Below are 19,619 nucleotides of genomic sequence, written 5' to 3'. Positions count from 1 at the left end.
CCCTTCATTCACCTTCAACATCCAGAGAGGCAGTGCCAGACACAGATCCTCCTTGGTTGGTAGCTCTAACTTGATATACCGTGGCATCATCATCTGTTACATTCGTGATGACCAGCTGGTAATATCCTCCCTTGAATTCCTGTATCTTGATCTTTTCCCCATCTGGCATGATTTCTTTGCCCTGTCTGTACCACTTGACAATTGGCTTAGGATGACCAGTGACTTTGCAGACAAATGTGGCATTAGCTTGAAATTTCACATTCAGATTCCTTAGTTCTTCCTTGAAATGTGGAGCTTTAATTGGTACATCAGATTTTGGAATGACTGGTTCGGATACCTCACTCCACTCACTTTCACCACCAAGATTTTCACATTTTACACGGAACTCGTATTCAAGACCTTCAATAAGATCTTTCACAGAGTAGACTGTTTCACGAATTTCATCTGTTGTTACAGAAATCCACTTGTTTTGTTTTTTCTCACGCTTCTCAAGATAGTAAGTTCTAATCTTTGCACCGCCATCACTTGCAGGTGGTTTCCATGAGACAACGCAAGAATCCTTTGTGACAGCACTTGCTACTGGCTGGCCAGGTTGTCCTGGTTTATCTGTAAAGAATAACAAAGTTCAAAAACTGAAGTGAGCTTGCCTTACTAATTAATTGCAGGGTATGCTGGTTTTGGCTGGGGTAGAGTTAACTTTCTTCCCAGTGGCTACTATGGGGCTGTGTTTTGGATTTGTGCTGAACACAAGGTCCATAATACAGAGATGTTTTTGTTATTGCTGAGCAGAGCTTACACAGAGACAAGGCCATTCCTTCTTTTTCTCACTTCCATGCTGGTGAGAAGTTGGGGGTGCCTGGGAAGGTGAGAGGAGACACAGCCAGGACAGGTGAGCCCAGCTGACCAAAAGGGTATTCCAGACATATGACACCATGCTCAGTAATAAAAGGGGGGAAGGGTGGGACATTTGAAGTGATGGCATTTGTCTTCCCAAAACACTGTTACATGTGATGGGGGCCCTGCTGTCCTGGAGATGGCTGAATGGGAAACAGGGAATTAATTCCTTGTTTTGCATTGCTGGTGTAAGCAGCTTTCCCTTTTCCTATTAAATTGTCGCTATCTCAACCCAAGAGTTTTTCAGCTTTTACCCTTCTAATTCTCCCCTGATCCAAGAGGTGGGGCAGTGATCAAACAGCTGTGTGGGGCTGGGCTTAAATGAAAACACAGGAGCATACAGGCATTCATATTTTAGGCTCTACTTACCAAATGGAGGCTTTATAAAAACTATTGATGAGACCTCCAGTGCTTCACTAATGCCGTACATATTCTGAGCAGAAACACGGAAATAATAGCCTGCATTTTCAGTTAGGTTAACAATTCTACAGGTTGTGCCTGAAATACTTGAAGACACAAGTTGCCATTCTGCTCCTTCCTTGGCTTCACGTTTCTCTATGATGTAATTGGTTATCATAACACCTCCATCATCCTCTGGTGGTTTCCAGCTTATCACCACAGAATTCTTCAGTATGGACTCTATAACAATTGGTCCTACTGGTTTATCTGGTTTATCTGTACAAGCAAAAGCACAAAATTTTTATTTGTATTTCCAGTCAATATTTGAAAAAAATATTCCACAAAATACTGAAAAGAAAATGAATTACCTTGTATTTCCACATTAAGTACAGTGTCAACTGTTCCAAATGTGTTACTAAGTTGTACTTTGTACTTCCCAGCGTGAGTCTTGTGCTGGACATTTTTAATAGCAAGATGAGTATACTGTTCTGTGTTCTCAATAGTAATTGTTTCTGATCCTCTCAAAGGCTTGTTGCCATGGAACCAAGTTATTGCTGGTACTGGCCGGCCAATATACACAACATGAAGGCGGAGGGTGCCACCTGCACCTGCATAGTATTTCTCTTTCAATGGGAAGCCAGGATGGAACTGAGGAGGAGCCTGCAATAATAGCTTGCCACTAGTTTCAATTTCTCCGACATCATTGGTAGCCATACAAGTGTAGAGACCTTCATCCTCCTGTTCATCTGTCATTACTGTCAGCGTATGATTGCGTCCATCAGACGACATTTTGTATTTTCTGCTTTGTACCAGCTCTTTGCCAAAGCGGTACCATTTAATATCAGGCAAAGGTCTCCCAACAATCTGGCATGTCAGCTGAGCTGCCTCCCCCAGTTTAGTCGTAACATCCTGCATTTCTTTTTTAATGGCAGGTGCTTCTCCAGCTGAGATAAAGAAAATAAGAAGAAAATAATGATGATTACTATTGACATTTGCCTCTATTACTGTAAATTAGTTTTCATTTATACTTGATCCTCTTGAGAGACTGTCCTTTGGGACAGTCATGTTAGCAAATATCACATCAAACAAAATAGGAAGCATCTTAAATGCAGCATCATGGTTTATGATGTACCAATATTACAACAATATTACAACAGTAAAGGTGACAGTGTATTTTTGCTTACATGTTAACTTAGTTTTCACTGCCATGGCAGTCCTTCGAGGTCTGCTGAGGCCAGTCTGATTTTCTGCAAAAACACGGAACTCATATTCTGTGGCCTCTAGTAAACCTCCTACTGTAAACTGCCTGTCCTTGATGCGTTCCTTATTGCATTTTTTCCAGGTGCTTTCTCCAGACTGGCGATATTCAACCCAATAGCCAAGGATCTCTTTGCCACCATCACTTTCAGGTCGTTCCCATTCTAATGTAATGCTGTCCTTAAAGATAGAAGTGATCTCAATTTCTCCAGGTTGGCTTGGTTTGTCTGAAAATTAAAATAAAACAGAAAATCAGTTTTTATCAAAATGTCATTAAGCTGCTCTTCAAAAGATCTGTTAATGCGAACATTATCTTACCAAATGGATCCTTGCATATAACTGGTTCAGAAGCAGGACTTGCTTCACTTTCACCAATGTCATTTTGAGCAATGACACGGAATTGATATTCAGCATCTGGAACAAGTCCTGTGACTGTGTACATTGTAGTGGTAATCTGTGTCTTATTATGCCGGACCCATTTTTCTGTAGATGTCTCTTTCCGTTCAATATAGTAGCCAGTTACACGAGAACCACCATCATCTTTAGGTCTGGACCAGGACAAGTTGACAGAACTCTTTGTAACATCAAGGACTTCAGGTGGGTTGTTTGGAGGCTCTGGCGGATCTGTTAATAATGGTAATAATAACAATAAAAAAAAACCAGTGACACAGCATTAATATTTCTGCATATATTGTCGCATTTTTCGATCATAATGTAGTAATTAATTTCTCTTTTTTTTTGAGCTGAAAACTTACTTAGAGGCGTCTTTGGTACTGCTGGTTCTTCAGATTTGAGAGATTTGCTAATACCAAAATGGTTTTCAGCAGAAACACGGAAGTGATATTCCACATTTTCTTTGAGTCCTTTCACCACTAGTGATGTCCCTTTCACTCTAGAGTCAACAGTGTACCAGGCAGTCTTCGGTACCTCTCTTCTCTCAACAATATAACCCAGGATATCTGCACCACCATCATCTGTAGGAGGTCTCCAGCTCACTCTGACAGAACGAGCTTGTATATCATCATACTCAAGTGGTCCTTCTGGTGGATTTGGAATGCCAATCACTCTGACTTTAATGTACACGGCTTTTTTGCCGCACTTGTTTTCCAGTACCAAATCATAGGTGCCCGAATCTTCCCTTTCTGCATCTTTGATCACAAGTTCTGTATGAGTCTCAGAAGTTGCAATCATGGCCCTCTTGCTGATGTCCTGTCCTTCTTTTGTCCATTTGCATACTGGGATGGGCTTACCCTTAATGGGTATTGTAAGCCTGATTACTCCTCCTTGTCTCACCATGAGACCTTCTTGGTATTTTTCATCAAGTTCATAGTCAGGATATTCTGCAAACAAAAATAACATGTCATGTTATGTCCCTCTACAGATGATATCATACCTGCTTTAGGCAAAAAAATTTTAGGACAGCTTTCAACAAGAGCTAAGGCTTGAAATGTCTTACCAAGCATTTCTGTAATTTTGACTGTTCCTGGCACTTCAGCAGGTTCTCCTGGCCCGCCAGCATTACAGGCTAGCACTCGGAATCTGTACTCTGCACCTTGAGGAAGATGTGTCAAGGTGTATTCCCGAATCTTGGTTGGTGTAGTATTGCATTTGGTCCATTCAAATTGATCAACCTTCTGCATCTCAATTAAGTAGCCAGTAACTTTAGAACCACCTTCATCTTCTGGTGGACTCCAAGCCAGGGAGACAGATGTTCTTGTAGTATCAGTGACTCTTGGATTCTGAGGTTTACCTGGAGGAGCTGGAAGAGAAGATCAGATAGGCATGTGGGATTTGTTTCTATGAATATTCAAAAAATGAAATAAATGCTAACTTTCAACTTACAATCTCTAATAAGTCTATAGTGAATTTAAAAAGGAAAACTTTGAATGAAAGATTTTCACTAATGATTTCGTTTTCTTCAGTCTGAATCTCATTTGTTAGTACACCCAGAAAATTCTCCAAATTAGAATTAATTCTACCATAATGCCATTCCCTTCTACCATCATGTGTTTAATATTTGTAGGAAATTACTTACCAATTGGATCTCTGGCAACAGCAGACTTGGAAGGACGGCTGGGTTTCCCAGTGCCTCTGGCATTGATTGCTGTGACCCGGTGCTCATATTCCAATCCTTCAACCAACCCAGTGGAACGGTAACGAGTCATGGTGACTGGAACTTTATTTGCACGGATCCATCTATCTGCTCTAACTTCTTTGCGTTCCACAATATAACCAGTAATCTGTGAGTCACCGTCATCTTCTGGAGGATACCAAGTCAATGTCATGCCATCTCGAGAGATATCAAACACTTCTGGAGTGCCAGGAGGACCAGGAATACCTGTAAAAACATGACATGGAATTAGTGAAGAAAGTGTCAGACGACTTTATATACCAGTATGATGTGGCATATTGTGAATAACAATGTAATATCAATGTCTTATCAAACTCTTTTATTAGTAGGTACTGAAGTAATTTACAAATCAGGTAAAACTCCTTGTTTTGTAATGGGGTAGAGAACTTTTTCAAGACTGATGGTAGACCTGAGCAGAAAATCCAAGTTTACCATCCACATTCTGTGCAGTACATCTATAATACCCACATAGATTTATGGATGGAATATTTTCCTCTGGAAAATAACACAATTACTGTGCATTATAATGTACAATTTTATCTGGCAAAAGGAAGTAGCAACATCTAGAAAATTCTATTATATCTGTGGATATATAAGCCAATTTAAATATATATTTTTAATTTTAAAGATAGACATTGAACAAAAATTAAGACTTACGGATTCTGCTCTTGCATTCTATAATTTCAGACTGCAGGTAAGATCCAATTCCAAAGCGGTTTGTAGCAGCTACACGGAACACATATTCTGCGCCTTCAACAAGTCTGGTGAACTTAAATGTTGTCCTAGTTACTGACTCTGAAACTGGCAGCCATCCAGGACGGTGAGCATCACGCTGTTCTACCACATAACCACTAAGGGCAGCTCCACCATCCAGCTCAGGAGGCTCCCATGAGATGGTCACATAATTTGCATCAATTTCATCAATTCTGATAGGTCCAATAGGAGGTCCAGGCTTGTCTAGGGAAGAAAATTAAAAAAAGAAAAGAGAAGCTTACGAAACAGGTGCAAAAAACCAATCATATTTCTCATGTAAAAGTTTGAATGGAGGAAGGTTATGGACAATTATTTTGATGAACTCTTACCAAGGATTATAACCTTTACTGCATCAGTAACTGTTCCAGTTGTGTTCTTCAATTCAAGTGTATACTCCCCTGTGTCATGTATGGTGGTCTCACGCACAGTTAGTTTGGCCATTTTGGCAGAAGTCTCCATTTTGATGCGTTCTGATTCTTTTAGTTTAGAACCAGCAAAGAACCAAGATGCAGTTGGAGGTGGTCGTCCTTCAATTGGAATGGCTAATTCAATGGGCTTGCCAGCAGGTACATGGATTGTCTTCTGAGGTATTCCACTGAAGTCAATTGTTGGTAGAACTAAGGAAACCAAATAATTGATATTTTAAATACCTGTTTTGTACCTATCACATTCTTTTGGTATAAGTTTGACCCTATTGTTTTCAACAGCAGATACCTACCTTTTCGGTCTTGAACTGTCACTGCTGTGACAATCTCCCGTGGTTCTGACACGCCCTTCTGATTCTGTGCTCTGACCCTGAACAAGTACTGTTCACCTTCATTGAGAGAGATAATGGTATGCTCGAAGACAGTAGGCTTCAATGTCACCACCTTCAACCACCTTTCTGTTCCAGCCTTGCTGGCCTCGATGACATAGCCAGTCAATCTGCTGCCACCATCATGCAGTGGCTTCTCCCAGGCAAGTGTAACAGTTGATTTAGTGGTGTCAATCACTTCAAGTTTTTGTGGTACCATGGGGACATCAGATACCAGTACTGCATCAGATGTTTCACAGCCTTCACCAATGCCGTAAATATTTTCTGGTAGTACTCTGAAATAATACAAAGCTCCTTCCAGAAGTCCAGTAACTCTGTAAAATGTCTTGCTGCATTTGGTAGTGACTGTCTTGTAAGCTCTCATGGAAGCTTCACGTTTCTCAATTATGTAATTGTTGACTGGGGCTCCACCGTCAATGACTGGAATGTCCCAAGTAAGTGTCACAGAATCTTTTGATACTTCCTTAACTCTCACTGCAGGTGGTGGACCAGGTGTGTCTAAAACAAACAAACAAACAAGATTTTTTTCCCCCCCTTTTTGGATCCTTTCATTTTACAGTCAATGATTACTTCTGCATAAAACAAAAATGCTGGGATTTGATTTATAAACTACCACAGCTCCAGAAATTATGTATTTGGAAATGAATGACACTTATTTCTGAGCAATGAGCATGCAGAGTACTGTAATGCTCATATACAATTGTAGCAGTACTTACCATACACTTTCACAGAAATAGTTGCAGATTTTTTTCCTGATTGATTTTCAGCCTCAATGATGTATTTTCCAGCATCATACCGATTAACTTTATCCACAATAAGCAGAGTGTAGCTGTCTGTAGTATCAATAATGCCTCGACTCACAAGGTCAACACCCTGCTTGCTCCATGTGATTACAGGAGCAGGTCTGCCTGATACAGAGACCATTAGGCGCAGGGAACCACCAGCTCTGACTGTAACTGTCTTCTTCAGATCATCAGCAAGCTCAAGTTCAGGTGTTTCTGATGAAGGGTATAAGAAATACAGAATTAGTTAATCTTACAAAAGTCCTAAAGGAAAATATAGTTTCCTTAAAATATACATTAGGTTTTCAAATTACCTATTCTTTCCACAGGTTCTATTTCTGCTGATGATTCGCTAAATTCACTCATACCATTCACGTTTGTTGCAGCAACTCGGAATTGGTATTTCTGGTTTGTTTTAAGACCAGTCACGGTGAACTCAGCATTCCTCAGAGTGGCGGCAGTATGTGCTCGATACCACTGTTCACTACCTTCTTCTTTCATTTCAAGAACGTAGCCTAAGAGGTCAGCACCACCATCATATGTGGGCTTTGACCATGCTAAACTGATGCTGTGCATTGTAGTATCCACAACTCTTGGAACTGAAGGTGATGCAGGAGTGTCTTTGAAAAAAAAGAAAATGCATTTTATATTGGTACATAAAACATTTTACAGTCAAAACCAATTTCCAGACAGCTAATTCTAGGAAATGCATTTAATATGAACTGTAACTGTTTTTAAGTTATTCCAATACTATCTAGTTCAGTGAGTTTATGTGTGGTTATGGGTTTCTTAGTTAAAGTGTCAATGTGAGTTAATGCTCCATTATTAAAAATAAATATTAAAATATGTTTTAAATATAGAAACTTACATGATGGTTCTTTACACAACATGTATTGTGAAGCTTCACTAGGTTCACTGTTTCCAGCAGCATTCACTGCAGTGACACGGAACTGGTACTGGCCCCCTTCCATGAGACCAGTGACTTTCAATCTGGTGTCATAAATGGTATAATCTCTATTCACTCGTGTCCAGCGCAGACTCTTCCTTTCTCGTTTGTCCACAAGATAGTCCTTAATCTCACTGCCACCATCCGATTCCGGTTTCGACCACTGAATAATGATATGCTCCTTGCCAACGGTCACTTCTTCAGGAGCACCAGGCTGTGTTGGAATAGCTATTTTATAAAGGTGAGAAAAAAAAAAAAAGATTGTTCAACACATTGTTTATCCATGAGAATTATTCCACAAATTCTGATGCAGAATGGAAGGTAGTAACACTCACTGAAAGCATTCCTGGCAATCACAGTTTCTGATTCAAGTGGAACACCTGGTCCATATTTGTTGACAGCTCGCACACGGAAAATGTATTCATTATTCTTAATAAGTTTTGTTACCACAGTTGATAAAGTCTGGCATTCAGCCTCAACAATAACCCAGTGAAGCCTGCTGGTTTCACGCCTTTCTATGATGTAGTGAGTGATTTCTGCACCTCCATCTTCCTCAGGAATGTTCCATGCCAGAGTACATTTCTCTTCTGTTACTCTGCTAACTGTGATTTTGCCTGCACATGGACCTGGTGAATCTGTGTAGGAATCAAAATAAATACTGTCATTAGTGGCTAAGGAAAAGCTTCTCATTTAAAAGAATGCTGATTTTTTTCAGTGTACTAAGTATTAATACTAATCACAGGATACATACCAAGCACTTTGACAACAACAGAAATTTGTTTCATCCCACTGGCATTTTTAACTGTCAGGGTATATTTTCCACTATCACTTCTGTCACAGAACTTGATAATTGCAATAGCTCGTTTGCTGGTATATTGCAGAGATATCTTCTCACATAGCTCCAGTTCCCTGTCACCTTTGGACCAGAAGACTTTTGGTTCTGGTTTTCCACCAACGGCTGCATCAAGAACAAGATCTGATCCAGCCCTAATGCTCAGAACTTCTCCCTGCAGTCTGGCATCAAGTTCAGCCTTTGGTGGTGCTGGAAAAAGAGATTTGGAAAAAAATTACATGACAGTACTAAAAATAGAACATCATGTTTCTAAATGTTCCAAGTAAATATTCCTTACTGTATTCATCTTTGCAAATGACAGCACCAGTTGATTCAGATCCTTTGCTAATCACACCAGCAGCATTCTTTGCTAGTACACGGAATTCATAGGCTTCATCTTCACTAAGAGCTGTCACAGTAAAAAAGTTTTCTGAGACAATGGTATAATTGCATTTCAGCCAACGTCCATCACCAGATTCGTTATATGGTTTGCGCTCAACAATATATCCGATTATTTTGCTTCCACCATCATAAAGGGGAGGTGACCAGCTCAGCGACACTGTAGATCTGGTGACATCTGTTACTTCTGGTCTTCCTGGTGGATCTGGAGGAATAAAGCAGAAAAAATGAGAAATGGAATCCTATTTTAGCTTAAGTAACAACATACCTCTAAAAGTAATACTTACCAACTGGATTTTGAGCCACTACAGGTCTGGAAGCTTCACTAGCTTTGCTAACACCTGCAGCATTTAGAGCATAGGTTCTGAATTGATATTCTAGGCCTTCCACCAACCCTGTGACTTTATAGTTGCAGTCACAGCATGGTACTTTGTTCTCCTTCACCCAAAGGATGGTGTTGCACTCCTTCTTTTCCACCCAATATCCAATGACTTTGCTGCCACCATCATGATAGGGTTCCTCCCAGCGAATGGCCATGGCACTTGCAGACACAGAATAGACTTCTGGCCTTGAGGGTGGGCTTGGTGGGACTAGACATGAAAAAGGTGGGGAGGAAAATGTTAGTAACTATAAATACCTCAGTCAGAAGAAAAGAACAAATTTAGAAGTGTTTCACTTACCAAATGGATGCTCAGCAACTACTGTTTTTGATTCAACTGGCTTGCTGACACCAAATCTATTTTCTGAGCTCACTCGGAAACTGTACTCTTGATATTTTGTGAGATGACTGACTTTGATCTGTGTGCGTTTCACACTGGAATTCACCAGCTGCCATGCTGTTGTGCCAGATTCACGTTTTTCTACAATGTAGTTTGTAATGTCACTGCCACCATCGTCTTCAGGTTCTTTCCAAGTCAACACACAGGACTCAGCAGATACAGACGATATTTCAATTGGGCCAGTGACAGGACCTGGCCTTCCTATGACTACCACTGTGACAGTAAACGTTTTCACACCAGCAGTGTTCTCAAGTGTAAGATAGTATTTACCAGAGTCACCTCTCATACTGTCTTTTACAGTCAGCGTGGTTCGGTCTTTTGTTGTCTTGATGGTCACTCTTTCAGTTTCCTTCAGCCTCATCTCCTCAAGTTTCCAAGTCACTTTAGGAGCTGGGCGCCCACTGATTGGTATATCAATAGTAAAGGTGCTTCCAGCCTTGCATGTTATAAGCTGTCTGCTTATGTCGCTGAGATCTGCTGTTGGTTCAATCTGTGGCTCCTTAACAATAACAGAAGAGAAAGCTTCTCTTGGCTCACTGTAGCCAGCATCATTCTTTGCCTTCACCCGGAACTCATATTCTGTGTTCTCCACAAGGCCTTCAACGGTGAAAGTAAGTTGCTTGGTTTGTCCAGCTCCAGTCCAGGAGTCAGATCCTTTTTGTCTCATTTCAAGAAGGTATCCAGTAATACGGCTACCACCATCATGATCAGGTTTAAGCCAAGCTAAAACTACAGAAGATTTGGTTGTATCAACAATATCTAATCTCTTAGGTGGAGCAGGTTCTTCTGTGGCCACAACTGGTTCTGTTAATTCACAGGGTTCACCTACACCATATTCATTTTCTGCTGATACTCGGTAGTAATATGGCATACCTTCTGCTAGATCTGTGACCTTAAAGATTTGTCGAGTGCATTTTGAACTCACTACTTGCCAGCTACGACGACTTGCTTCACGTTTTTCCACAACATAGTGGTGGATACGAGAACCTCCGTCCAGAACAGGAGCATCCCACATTAAAGTAATAGATGTTCGAGTCACATCTTTAAAGGTAATAGGACCTGGTGGACCAGGTGTGTCCAAAACCTTGACAGTAAATGTAATAGACTTGCTTCCACTGTTGTTTTCCACAGTAAAGACATACTTGCCAGCATCATTTCTATTGCATTCCTCTACAGTCAATGTGCTGAATGAATCAGTTGTTTGAATGTCAGCACGCAAACTAAGATTAGCATCTGCTTTGGACCACACCGCAGTAGGAACCGGCCTTCCAGAGAAGGCAATAAACAGACGAATGCTTGCACCTGCTCTTACAATATGAGTCTGCTTGAAGTTTGCATCAATGTCAAGTTCAGGCGCAGAAAGCCTGTCCACAGTTTGGACTGAAGCAGGAACTTCACAACTTTCTCCTCTGCCAGCACCATTGACAGCACTAACCCTGAATTTATAGTGTTCTCCTGCCTCCAAATCAACAACAGTATATTTAGTAGCAATAACAGTCTCTGCATTGACTTTCTGCCATGCTTCAAGATCAGCCTTGCACATCTCAATGATGTACCCAATTATTTCCATGCCTCCATCAAAAACTGGCTTTGTCCACTCTAAGCTTACACTAGTTTTTGATGTGTCTGTCACCTTGACAACATTAGGAGCACTTGGCGGGCTGACTGGTTCTCTGCATTTAATCAGCTTCGAAACATCGCTTGGAGGTCCAACCCCTGCAGCGTTTTCAGCCATGACATGGAACTCATACTCATTGCCTTCAATAAGGCCAGTTACTCTGTATCTGTTCTCAGTAATGGGCCTCTTGCTGGATACTTTAACCCAGCGCATGCTCTTCTTTTCTCTCCTTTCAAGAATGTACTCATTTATCTCGCTTCCACCATCTGACTCTGGTCTTGCCCATGTGAGTGTGATACTGTCTCCTGTTACATGGGTAGGCTCTGGAGTTCCTGGTGCATCAGGGAGAGCTAAAAACAAAGAAAAATGTCATTAGAAGGACAAGATGGTAACTCCATGGGTATTTGTGCAGAAGGAGGTGGAAACTTACTGTAAGGTATTTGTGCGATAACTGGATCAGACTCCAATGGTCTGCCAACTCCAAATTTGTTCACTGCAGAGACACGGAACTGATACTCATTGCCCTTAATTAATTTAAGTGCTGTATAGCTGCAAGCTTCACATTTATCTTCAACTAATGCCCAAGCAATCCTGCTGGTTTCACGTTTTTCAATTATGTAGTGAGAAATAGAAGCACAGCCATCATTAGCTGGAGGCTCCCACCATAATGTGACTTTTTCTCCAGTGATGTTTGTGAATCGTATTGGTCCACCAACTTTTCCTGGTGTGTCTGCAATATCAAAGGTTCAGAGTTATAATTTGCTGACACTTATAATAAAATACTATTTTTAAAAAAGCATGCTGAAAGTGCTTGGTGCAGTACCTTGTACTCTGATGGTAATATCTTCTCGTTTAGTGCCTGATGCATTTTTGGCTTCTACTGTGTATACTCCACGATGCTCCCGGACAGCATCTCTAATGAAGATTGTACTATGTCCAATAGCTGTAGTTATTTCTATACCCATCATTTTATCAATCTCTTTACCATCCTTAAACCATGTCACTTTAGGTACTGGACGTCCTCTGATTAGAGCTTTAAGTCTAATGCTCTCTCCAGCTTTAACAGTGAGGCCTTCGAAGTGTTCAGCACCAAATTCAATTGTTGGAGCAACTAAAAAAGGAAAAATATAAATCAATTTCCATATAGCGAAATACTTTTCTGGTACTCTCCTAAATGTACTAATTATAAAAGTCTGTGAAATATAAAATTATTTGCCTTACAGAATGTCATTCTCCAAATAGTAGTTATTATATGAATGATAAATTTATTTTTCCTGTAACTATCCATAAGTGCATCATATATATATATATTTGCACATATATGAAGGTGAAAGGTACGGTTAATATGTGATGTTAATAGTATGCCAAGCGACTTGAGGCACATTTTAATTTTGAAATTATTCTGGGCATAGGAATATTACAGTCCGTGCCTTCTTTCCAATTTTGCTGCTGCTGCTTATCCAAGAGCAATGTAGAGTGCTATGCTTTTCAGCAATTGATTATTATGTATGTCTGCCAGATTTGGATCTTTAATTTAGACCCTCCCACCTTGGAGTATGAACATAAATGTTCTGAATTGACTGTGAGGACCTCAGTCACAAGTTCTTTGCCCCTTGACTTCCCACTTCCCATCAGTACAGCCAGAAGCTATCTGGCTTCCATACCCAAGCATATTAAAAATAATTCTTACCATTTTCATCTCTGGTCATGATATAGCCTGAAGACTGTGAAGGTGGGCTGATGGTACCAACAGCATTTCTTGCGAGCACTCTGAATTCATATCGGTCACCTGGACTGAGCCCCGTGACTGTGTACTGGCACTCACTGACATCAGTAAAGTTACACCTGAGCCAACGGTCTGCACTTCCTTGCCGCTTCTCAATGCTGTAAGCCACAATCTTACTGCCTCCGTCACGCAGAGGGGGGTTCCATTTCAGGGTGATGGTTTCCCTAGTGACATCAATGTAATCAGGAGTACCAGGTGGGTCTGAAAGGAAAATAATGAAGATTTATTTTTATTACTGCTCACAATAATCGACAAGAACAGAATTTTCTTGGATGAGTGATTAGTTATTCACTTACCCACTGGAGAGACTGCCAAAGTATATTTGCTTGGCTCACTAGCTCGGCTTAGACCAGCAGCGTTTTCAGCATATACTTGGAACTGGTAATCCAGGCCCTCAAGCAGTCCAGTAATCCTGTATTCTCTGTTAGATATTAATGCAACATTAACCTTCTGCCACAAAATACTGTTTCTTTCCTTCTTTTCAACATGGTATCCCATAATCTCCGAACCGCCATCATAAACGGGAGCATCCCAAGAAATGCTCATTCCATCAGCAGTTACGTTGTATACAACAGGCTTGCCTGGGGCACCTGGTGGTTTAAACTGGTGCTTTGCCACAACATCCGCTGAGACAAGAGGTGGGCTCACTCCGTATCTGTTTTCTGCACGAACTCTAAACTGATATTCAGTATCTTTAACAAGGTTTGGTACTTTGAAGGTTGTTCTGGCAGCACTTGAACACACCAGCTTCCAGTTCATTTGCGATGTTTCTCTCTTCTCAATACTGTAGCCAGTAATTTCTCCTCCCCCGTCATCATCAGGAGCCTCCCATGACAAAACTACACTATCTGCTTTGATTTCATCTATTCTTAAAGGTGCTTTTGGCTTAGATGGAGGACCAAGAGTGATTACAGTGATTGTGAATGACTTTCTGCAGACTACATTATCAAGAATTAAAGTATATTTGCCACCATGCTCCTTTTTCACATTCTTGATACTTAAACTTATCTTGTTTTCAGTTTTCTTGAAACGAAGATGTTCTGTTTCTTTAAGAGGGAGGTTGTCCTTGAGCCAGCTCATTGATGGATTAGGTTTACCTTTGTAGGGCAATTCAACATGCAGATTATGTCCAATTCTTACTGCAATCTGACCTCCAGGAATATCAGAAAGGTCAGCCTCAGGTGTTATAATAAGTTCTTTCACAGTAATGGGTCCAACAGTAACAGAGTCACTCATGCCTTTTTCGTTTTTAGCAAAGACTCTGAATTCCATGACAGAAAGCTCTTTAAGTTTGTCAGCTACAAATTCACAGCTCTTGCTTGTGCCTGCATATGTCCATTCTTTCTCTTCCTGAAGTTTCTTTTCAATAACATAGTCCGATATAATGCTACCACCATCATAGTCAGGTTTGCTCCACTGCAATTTAACAGAATTCTTTGTAGAGTCTTTCATGGCTAGGTCTTTTACAGGTCCAGGTACATCGGCAGCTTTCACTGGTTCAGTTGTCTCACAGGGTTCACCTAGACCAATTTCATTTTCAGCAAGAACACGGAAAAAGAAGGCAGTCTTTTCTGACAAGTTAGTCAGTTTAAAGGTGGTATGAGAACATTTTGTTGTAACAGTTGACCAGGCCCTCTTTGTAGCATCTCTTCTTTCAACAACATAATTTGTTATTTCAGAACCACCATTGATGAGAGGTGGCTCCCAGACCAGTGTAACTGTGCCACGAGAAACATGCTTGAGCTGCAGCTTCTGGCATGCAGAAGGCGTGTCAAGTACTTTTACATTCACAAATGATGATTTTGCTTCTCCAACTCCATTTTCAATTGTAAGAACATATTTTCCTGTATCATTTCGTGTAACTTGAGGAATAACAAGTAGTGTAGATGATTCTGTGTTTTGGATGATATATCTTTCATCAGTCCCAAGATTCTTGTCCCCCTTTCTCCATGTGACTGTTGGCGGAGGTCTTCCCTTGAATGGAATTGTTATTTCCACATCTTCACCTGCTTTAGCAACAATAGATGTCCGAAGAGCAACATCCAGATCAATCTCTGGTGCCACTGTGGAAATAAATAAAAAATTAATAATGCATACTTGGAATGTAAAATAAGAAATGGTTTAAAAAAAACCCCAAACACACAGGAAAATGATAAATCACAAAGAAATACAGTACCAAGAATATCTTTAGCTTGAACGGGTTCCGTCATTTCAATAGGCTCTCCTTGTCCAGCACAATTCATAGCAGATACACGGAAATAGTAATTAACACTTGGCTGAAGGTGGGATACAACATATTCAGTTGTTCTCACTTCTCCCTTGGTACTGACTACAGTCCATTCTTGCTCTTCACCTTCCCTCTTCTCCACCACATAGTGGGTAATTGGACTTCCTCCATCATAGGCAGGTTTAATCCAGCCAAGGGTAACAGATGTCTTGGTTGTGTCCACAACTTTCAGCTTTGTTGGTGTGCCTGGCTTATCTGTAAATGATAGTTTATGGGGAAAAAAAACAACAATCAGAATCCCATTAATTGTAAGAGGAAGAAAAATCTGCCCTCAATTACGTTGCTATAATCCCAGCCTAACCACTAATTTTCCGTTGCTTTCTAACCTATTGGAAGAAATGCACATTGAATCTTACCAACAGGATCTGCAGCTTTGTAGAAGTCAGAAGCCTCAGAGAAGGGACCTGGTCCAGCTGCATTGACGGCACAAACTCGGAAATGATATTCACTGTTTTCAGTCAGACCTGTTACTTTCTGTCTGGTGTCCCGAATGGTTTCTTTAGAGACCTTGAACCAACTCAGACTCTTCTTGTCACGTTTCTCCAGAAAATATCCTGATATTTCACTGCCTCCATCAACAGTGGGCCTACTCCAGACAACAGTCATGGAATTCTTGGTTATCTTCGTGACTTCTGGTGTACTAGGTGGTCCAGGTGTAACTGAATAAAAAATCATATGTCAGTAAATCAGAGCTACTTACAAACAGTACACAAAACAATTCAGTTGCATAAGTTATTTTATAGAATTTATTTCTCACCAAATGAATTTTTGGCTATAACGGGTTCAGATTCCAGTGGATCACCAATTCCAAACTTGTTCACACCACGGACACGGAACACATACTCATTTCCTTTGATGAGTTTTGTTGTAGTTATGATACATCCCTCCAGTTTTTCAGAAATTAAAGACCATACAACCCGACTTGTTTCCCGCTTTTCAACAACATAGTGTGTTATAGGTGCACCGCCATCATCTGCTGGTGGGTCCCACATTATTGTAATCTTTTCAGCAGTGACTGTCTTAAACTGTATCGGTCCACCTGGGGGTCCTGGCTTGTCTGTGAAGCAGAAGAAAGATGATGTTAAGTATTCACTGCTGAATTATTGTTTAATAGTAAAATGCACGTGCATCTCAAGACTTACCAAGTATCTGTACTCTAATATGGGCTGATGCTGAACCCATGGCATTCTTCAATTTCAATTCATAGGTGCCACTGTCGAGTCGATTTGCATCCTTGATGAGTATAGAAGCAAATTCTGTTGTGCTTTCAAAAGACACTAGTGCACTGGTTAGTACCTCATTGCCATTTTTGAACCATTCAATTGTGGGTATAGGCTTGCCTGAGATGCCTAGTTTTAGCTTAACTGAAGTTCCTGCTTTGTATTTCACCACTTCTGTATATTCTGGTGGCACATCAATTTCAGGTGCACCTTAAGAAAAAATAAGTTAAAAACATGTTTGTTGTAGCCCTGTATTTAATAAATTCCCCAAATAATACTGCCTTATTTAATCTAATAGTTAAAGGTGTTTTAAAAATACAGATCAAAGTAAGAGCACATACATAACTTTAATCATAAACCTAGAATAAGTTAGAACTTATCCTATGAAGAAAAGACAATTACATGTATAAATATAACCACTTGAACTATGGGCAGACTTCTTTTGTTCAGAGAATAAAGACACCAAAAGACTTAAAAAATGGAGACACAGCCAGAGATGCTCCTTACAATCATGCTCAAATGCTCACAGTCATGCTTCTTGAATTAATTACTCTAAACTAGCCTTCCATATATTTAAAAGACCATGAATCTACAAAACAGCACAGCCATTGTCCTAGTACACCAAAATGATATCATTATGTCATTGCTAAACACTTACCATATGTATCAACACATGTGATAGGACCCACAACATCTGAGGGATTACTGATGGAACCGACAGCATTCTTTGCAAAGACCCGGAATTCATACTTGGAATTCTGTGTCAGGCCAGATACTGTGAACTGAGTCTCAATAACATTGGTGAAGCTAGCTTTTGTCCATCTGCCATCTGGAAGATCACGTTTTTCTACGATGTATCCAGTGATTTTGCTACCACCATCAAATGCTGGCTTCTGCCAGGAGAGAGTGATAGAGGTCTTGGAAATATCTGAGGCACGAACATTTCTTGGTGGTTCTGCAGAAGGAGACAAGAATATTGTCAATAATTAACAGCTATTTTGAATAGTGTCTTATTGTACAGAACAGATTATGACAGGGGAACAAAACTGCTGGGTTTCATTATTTCATAGAGAGTACATACCACAAGCATCAATTGCAAGGACTGGATCAGAAGGACGACTTGCTTTTCCAATGCCAGCTGCATTTTCTGCATAAACTCTAAATTCATAGATAAGGCCAGCGCTGATTGTGGTGACTTTGAAATGAGTGGTACGAATAAGGGTCTTGTTAGCCTTCTGCCATAAAATGCTATTTCTGTCTTTCATTTCCAGGTGATATCCAGTGATAGCACTGCCACCATTAGTGACTGGCTCATGCCATCCAACAGTAATACTCTCTCGGGTAACATTAGTGACCCATGGTGTAGAAGGAGGGCCCGGTGTAGCTGATGATAACAAAAGAATTGATTGTTAACAAAACTGTATTTTCAACATGAGAGCGCTAAAACATCAATGTATACCATGAGAAGCATGTTACTCACTGTAAGGAAGCTTGACAACCACACACTGGGAGTCTATGTGATCGCTGATGCCAAAGCGGTTCTCAGCTTTGATGCGGAATTGGTACTCTTCTCCTGTAGTGAGCCTCATAACTTTGATAACAGTTCTAGCTACAGTGGCAGACACTTCAGACCAAGCAGCAGTACTTGTTTCTCTTTTCAGTACGATATAGTTGGTAACCTGACTTCCACCATCATAAGCTGGTGGTTGCCATCTGAGTGTTACACTCTCTTCAGTGACATCGCTAAGGACAACAGGACCAACAGGAGGACCGGGTCTATCCAGCACAACAATATTAACAAACGATTTTGTAGTGCCACTTGAGTTTGCAGCAGTAATGTCATATCTGCCAGCATCAGCAGCCACACTTTCTTTAAGGTTAATGATGAGACTTTCTGCAGTGGTTTCTGTGTGAAATCTCATGGTAGGTTTCAGTGCAACACCATCTCTGGACAGCGTCACCTTTGGCACTGGTTTTCCAGAAACTGGGATTTCAACTTTGAGATTTGATCCTGCTCGAACATATACAGTGTTATGAGGGAAGCCCTTCATGTCAATCTCAGGAGATTCTGAAAAAGAAAACATTTCCAAACCATTAAAAGGATGTTCCATCTTTTAAAATATGAATGCAATTGAATGTGACTTTTGTCTCATGCCAGGAAGCGTACCTAATTGTTCTTTAACTGTAACAGGGAGCAGCAGTTCCTTAGGATCACTTAAACCAGCTTGGTTTTCTGCAGACACCCTGAAGAAATAGTCAACGTTTTCCTTAAGACCATGGACAACATGATGAGTTGTCTTTACAACCGCACACTTGACCCATTTTTGCTGTCCTTTCTCAAGAGCTTCAAGGAGGTAGCTAACAATCCTGCTTCCACCATCATGTTCTGGTTTTAGCCATGAAAGAGAAACACTGTCCTTTGTGACGTTTGTGACTCCTAGCTTTTCTGGTGGGCTGGGTTTTTCTGAGAAAAAAAGTGCAACAGGTTAAACAATATAGAAGATACTGACTTTTTATATTAGCAATTACAAAGGAACACAATCTCCATCAAGAAAATGTGGTTTTAAACCAATTTGTATATTAGAAATATTTTAAGTAAAATCCAAGCAAAATTTAAAATTCAAGCTATTAGTTAGCTCTTTTTTATTTGCAAAACCACAGACATGCCTACAAAAATGATCTCTTTTACTGTATGTAGATTTAAAGCTTTTGACATTATTTT

The 19,619-nt window shown here is 40.4% G+C and overlaps 1 protein-coding gene across 29 annotated transcripts in view; it reads right to left on the bottom strand.

Annotated features, from left to right (window-relative positions):
• TTN (titin) overlaps positions 1 to 19,619 on the bottom strand; it is a 238,208-nt gene that overhangs the window by 8,927 nt on the left and 209,662 nt on the right. For all 29 annotated transcript variants that reach the window (XM_074548385.1, XM_074548386.1, XM_074548390.1 and 26 more), the window contains 31 exons: positions 19,065 to 19,361; positions 18,378 to 18,965; positions 17,979 to 18,281; positions 17,556 to 17,852; positions 16,820 to 17,107; positions 16,435 to 16,734; positions 16,034 to 16,336; positions 15,567 to 15,872; positions 13,687 to 15,453; positions 13,295 to 13,591; positions 12,428 to 12,715; positions 12,035 to 12,334; positions 9,888 to 11,954; positions 9,495 to 9,797; positions 9,107 to 9,412; positions 8,728 to 9,018; positions 8,312 to 8,611; positions 7,899 to 8,204; positions 7,345 to 7,650; positions 6,965 to 7,246; positions 6,153 to 6,746; positions 5,764 to 6,051; positions 5,339 to 5,638; positions 4,586 to 4,888; positions 4,007 to 4,309; positions 3,306 to 3,890; positions 2,869 to 3,174; positions 2,478 to 2,777; positions 1,662 to 2,237; positions 1,264 to 1,569; positions 13 to 606 (listed from right to left, as the gene is read on the bottom strand). In XM_074548385.1, coding sequence (XP_074404486.1) covers positions 13 to 606; positions 1,264 to 1,569; positions 1,662 to 2,237; positions 2,478 to 2,777; positions 2,869 to 3,174; positions 3,306 to 3,890; positions 4,007 to 4,309; positions 4,586 to 4,888; positions 5,339 to 5,638; positions 5,764 to 6,051; positions 6,153 to 6,746; positions 6,965 to 7,246; positions 7,345 to 7,650; positions 7,899 to 8,204; positions 8,312 to 8,611; positions 8,728 to 9,018; positions 9,107 to 9,412; positions 9,495 to 9,797; positions 9,888 to 11,954; positions 12,035 to 12,334; positions 12,428 to 12,715; positions 13,295 to 13,591; positions 13,687 to 15,453; positions 15,567 to 15,872; positions 16,034 to 16,336; positions 16,435 to 16,734; positions 16,820 to 17,107; positions 17,556 to 17,852; positions 17,979 to 18,281; positions 18,378 to 18,965; positions 19,065 to 19,361 — 13,950 coding nt within the window. The remainder of the gene's footprint in view (positions 1 to 12; positions 607 to 1,263; positions 1,570 to 1,661; positions 2,238 to 2,477; positions 2,778 to 2,868; positions 3,175 to 3,305; positions 3,891 to 4,006; positions 4,310 to 4,585; positions 4,889 to 5,338; positions 5,639 to 5,763; positions 6,052 to 6,152; positions 6,747 to 6,964; positions 7,247 to 7,344; positions 7,651 to 7,898; positions 8,205 to 8,311; positions 8,612 to 8,727; positions 9,019 to 9,106; positions 9,413 to 9,494; positions 9,798 to 9,887; positions 11,955 to 12,034; positions 12,335 to 12,427; positions 12,716 to 13,294; positions 13,592 to 13,686; positions 15,454 to 15,566; positions 15,873 to 16,033; positions 16,337 to 16,434; positions 16,735 to 16,819; positions 17,108 to 17,555; positions 17,853 to 17,978; positions 18,282 to 18,377; positions 18,966 to 19,064; positions 19,362 to 19,619) is intronic.

Source organism: Zonotrichia albicollis, chromosome 10, assembly GCF_047830755.1.
Source record: "Zonotrichia albicollis isolate bZonAlb1 chromosome 10, bZonAlb1.hap1, whole genome shotgun sequence".
NCBI classification, from domain to species: Eukaryota; Metazoa; Chordata; class Aves; order Passeriformes; family Passerellidae; genus Zonotrichia; species Zonotrichia albicollis.
This window is presented reverse-complemented; position numbering and strand designations above follow the sequence as displayed.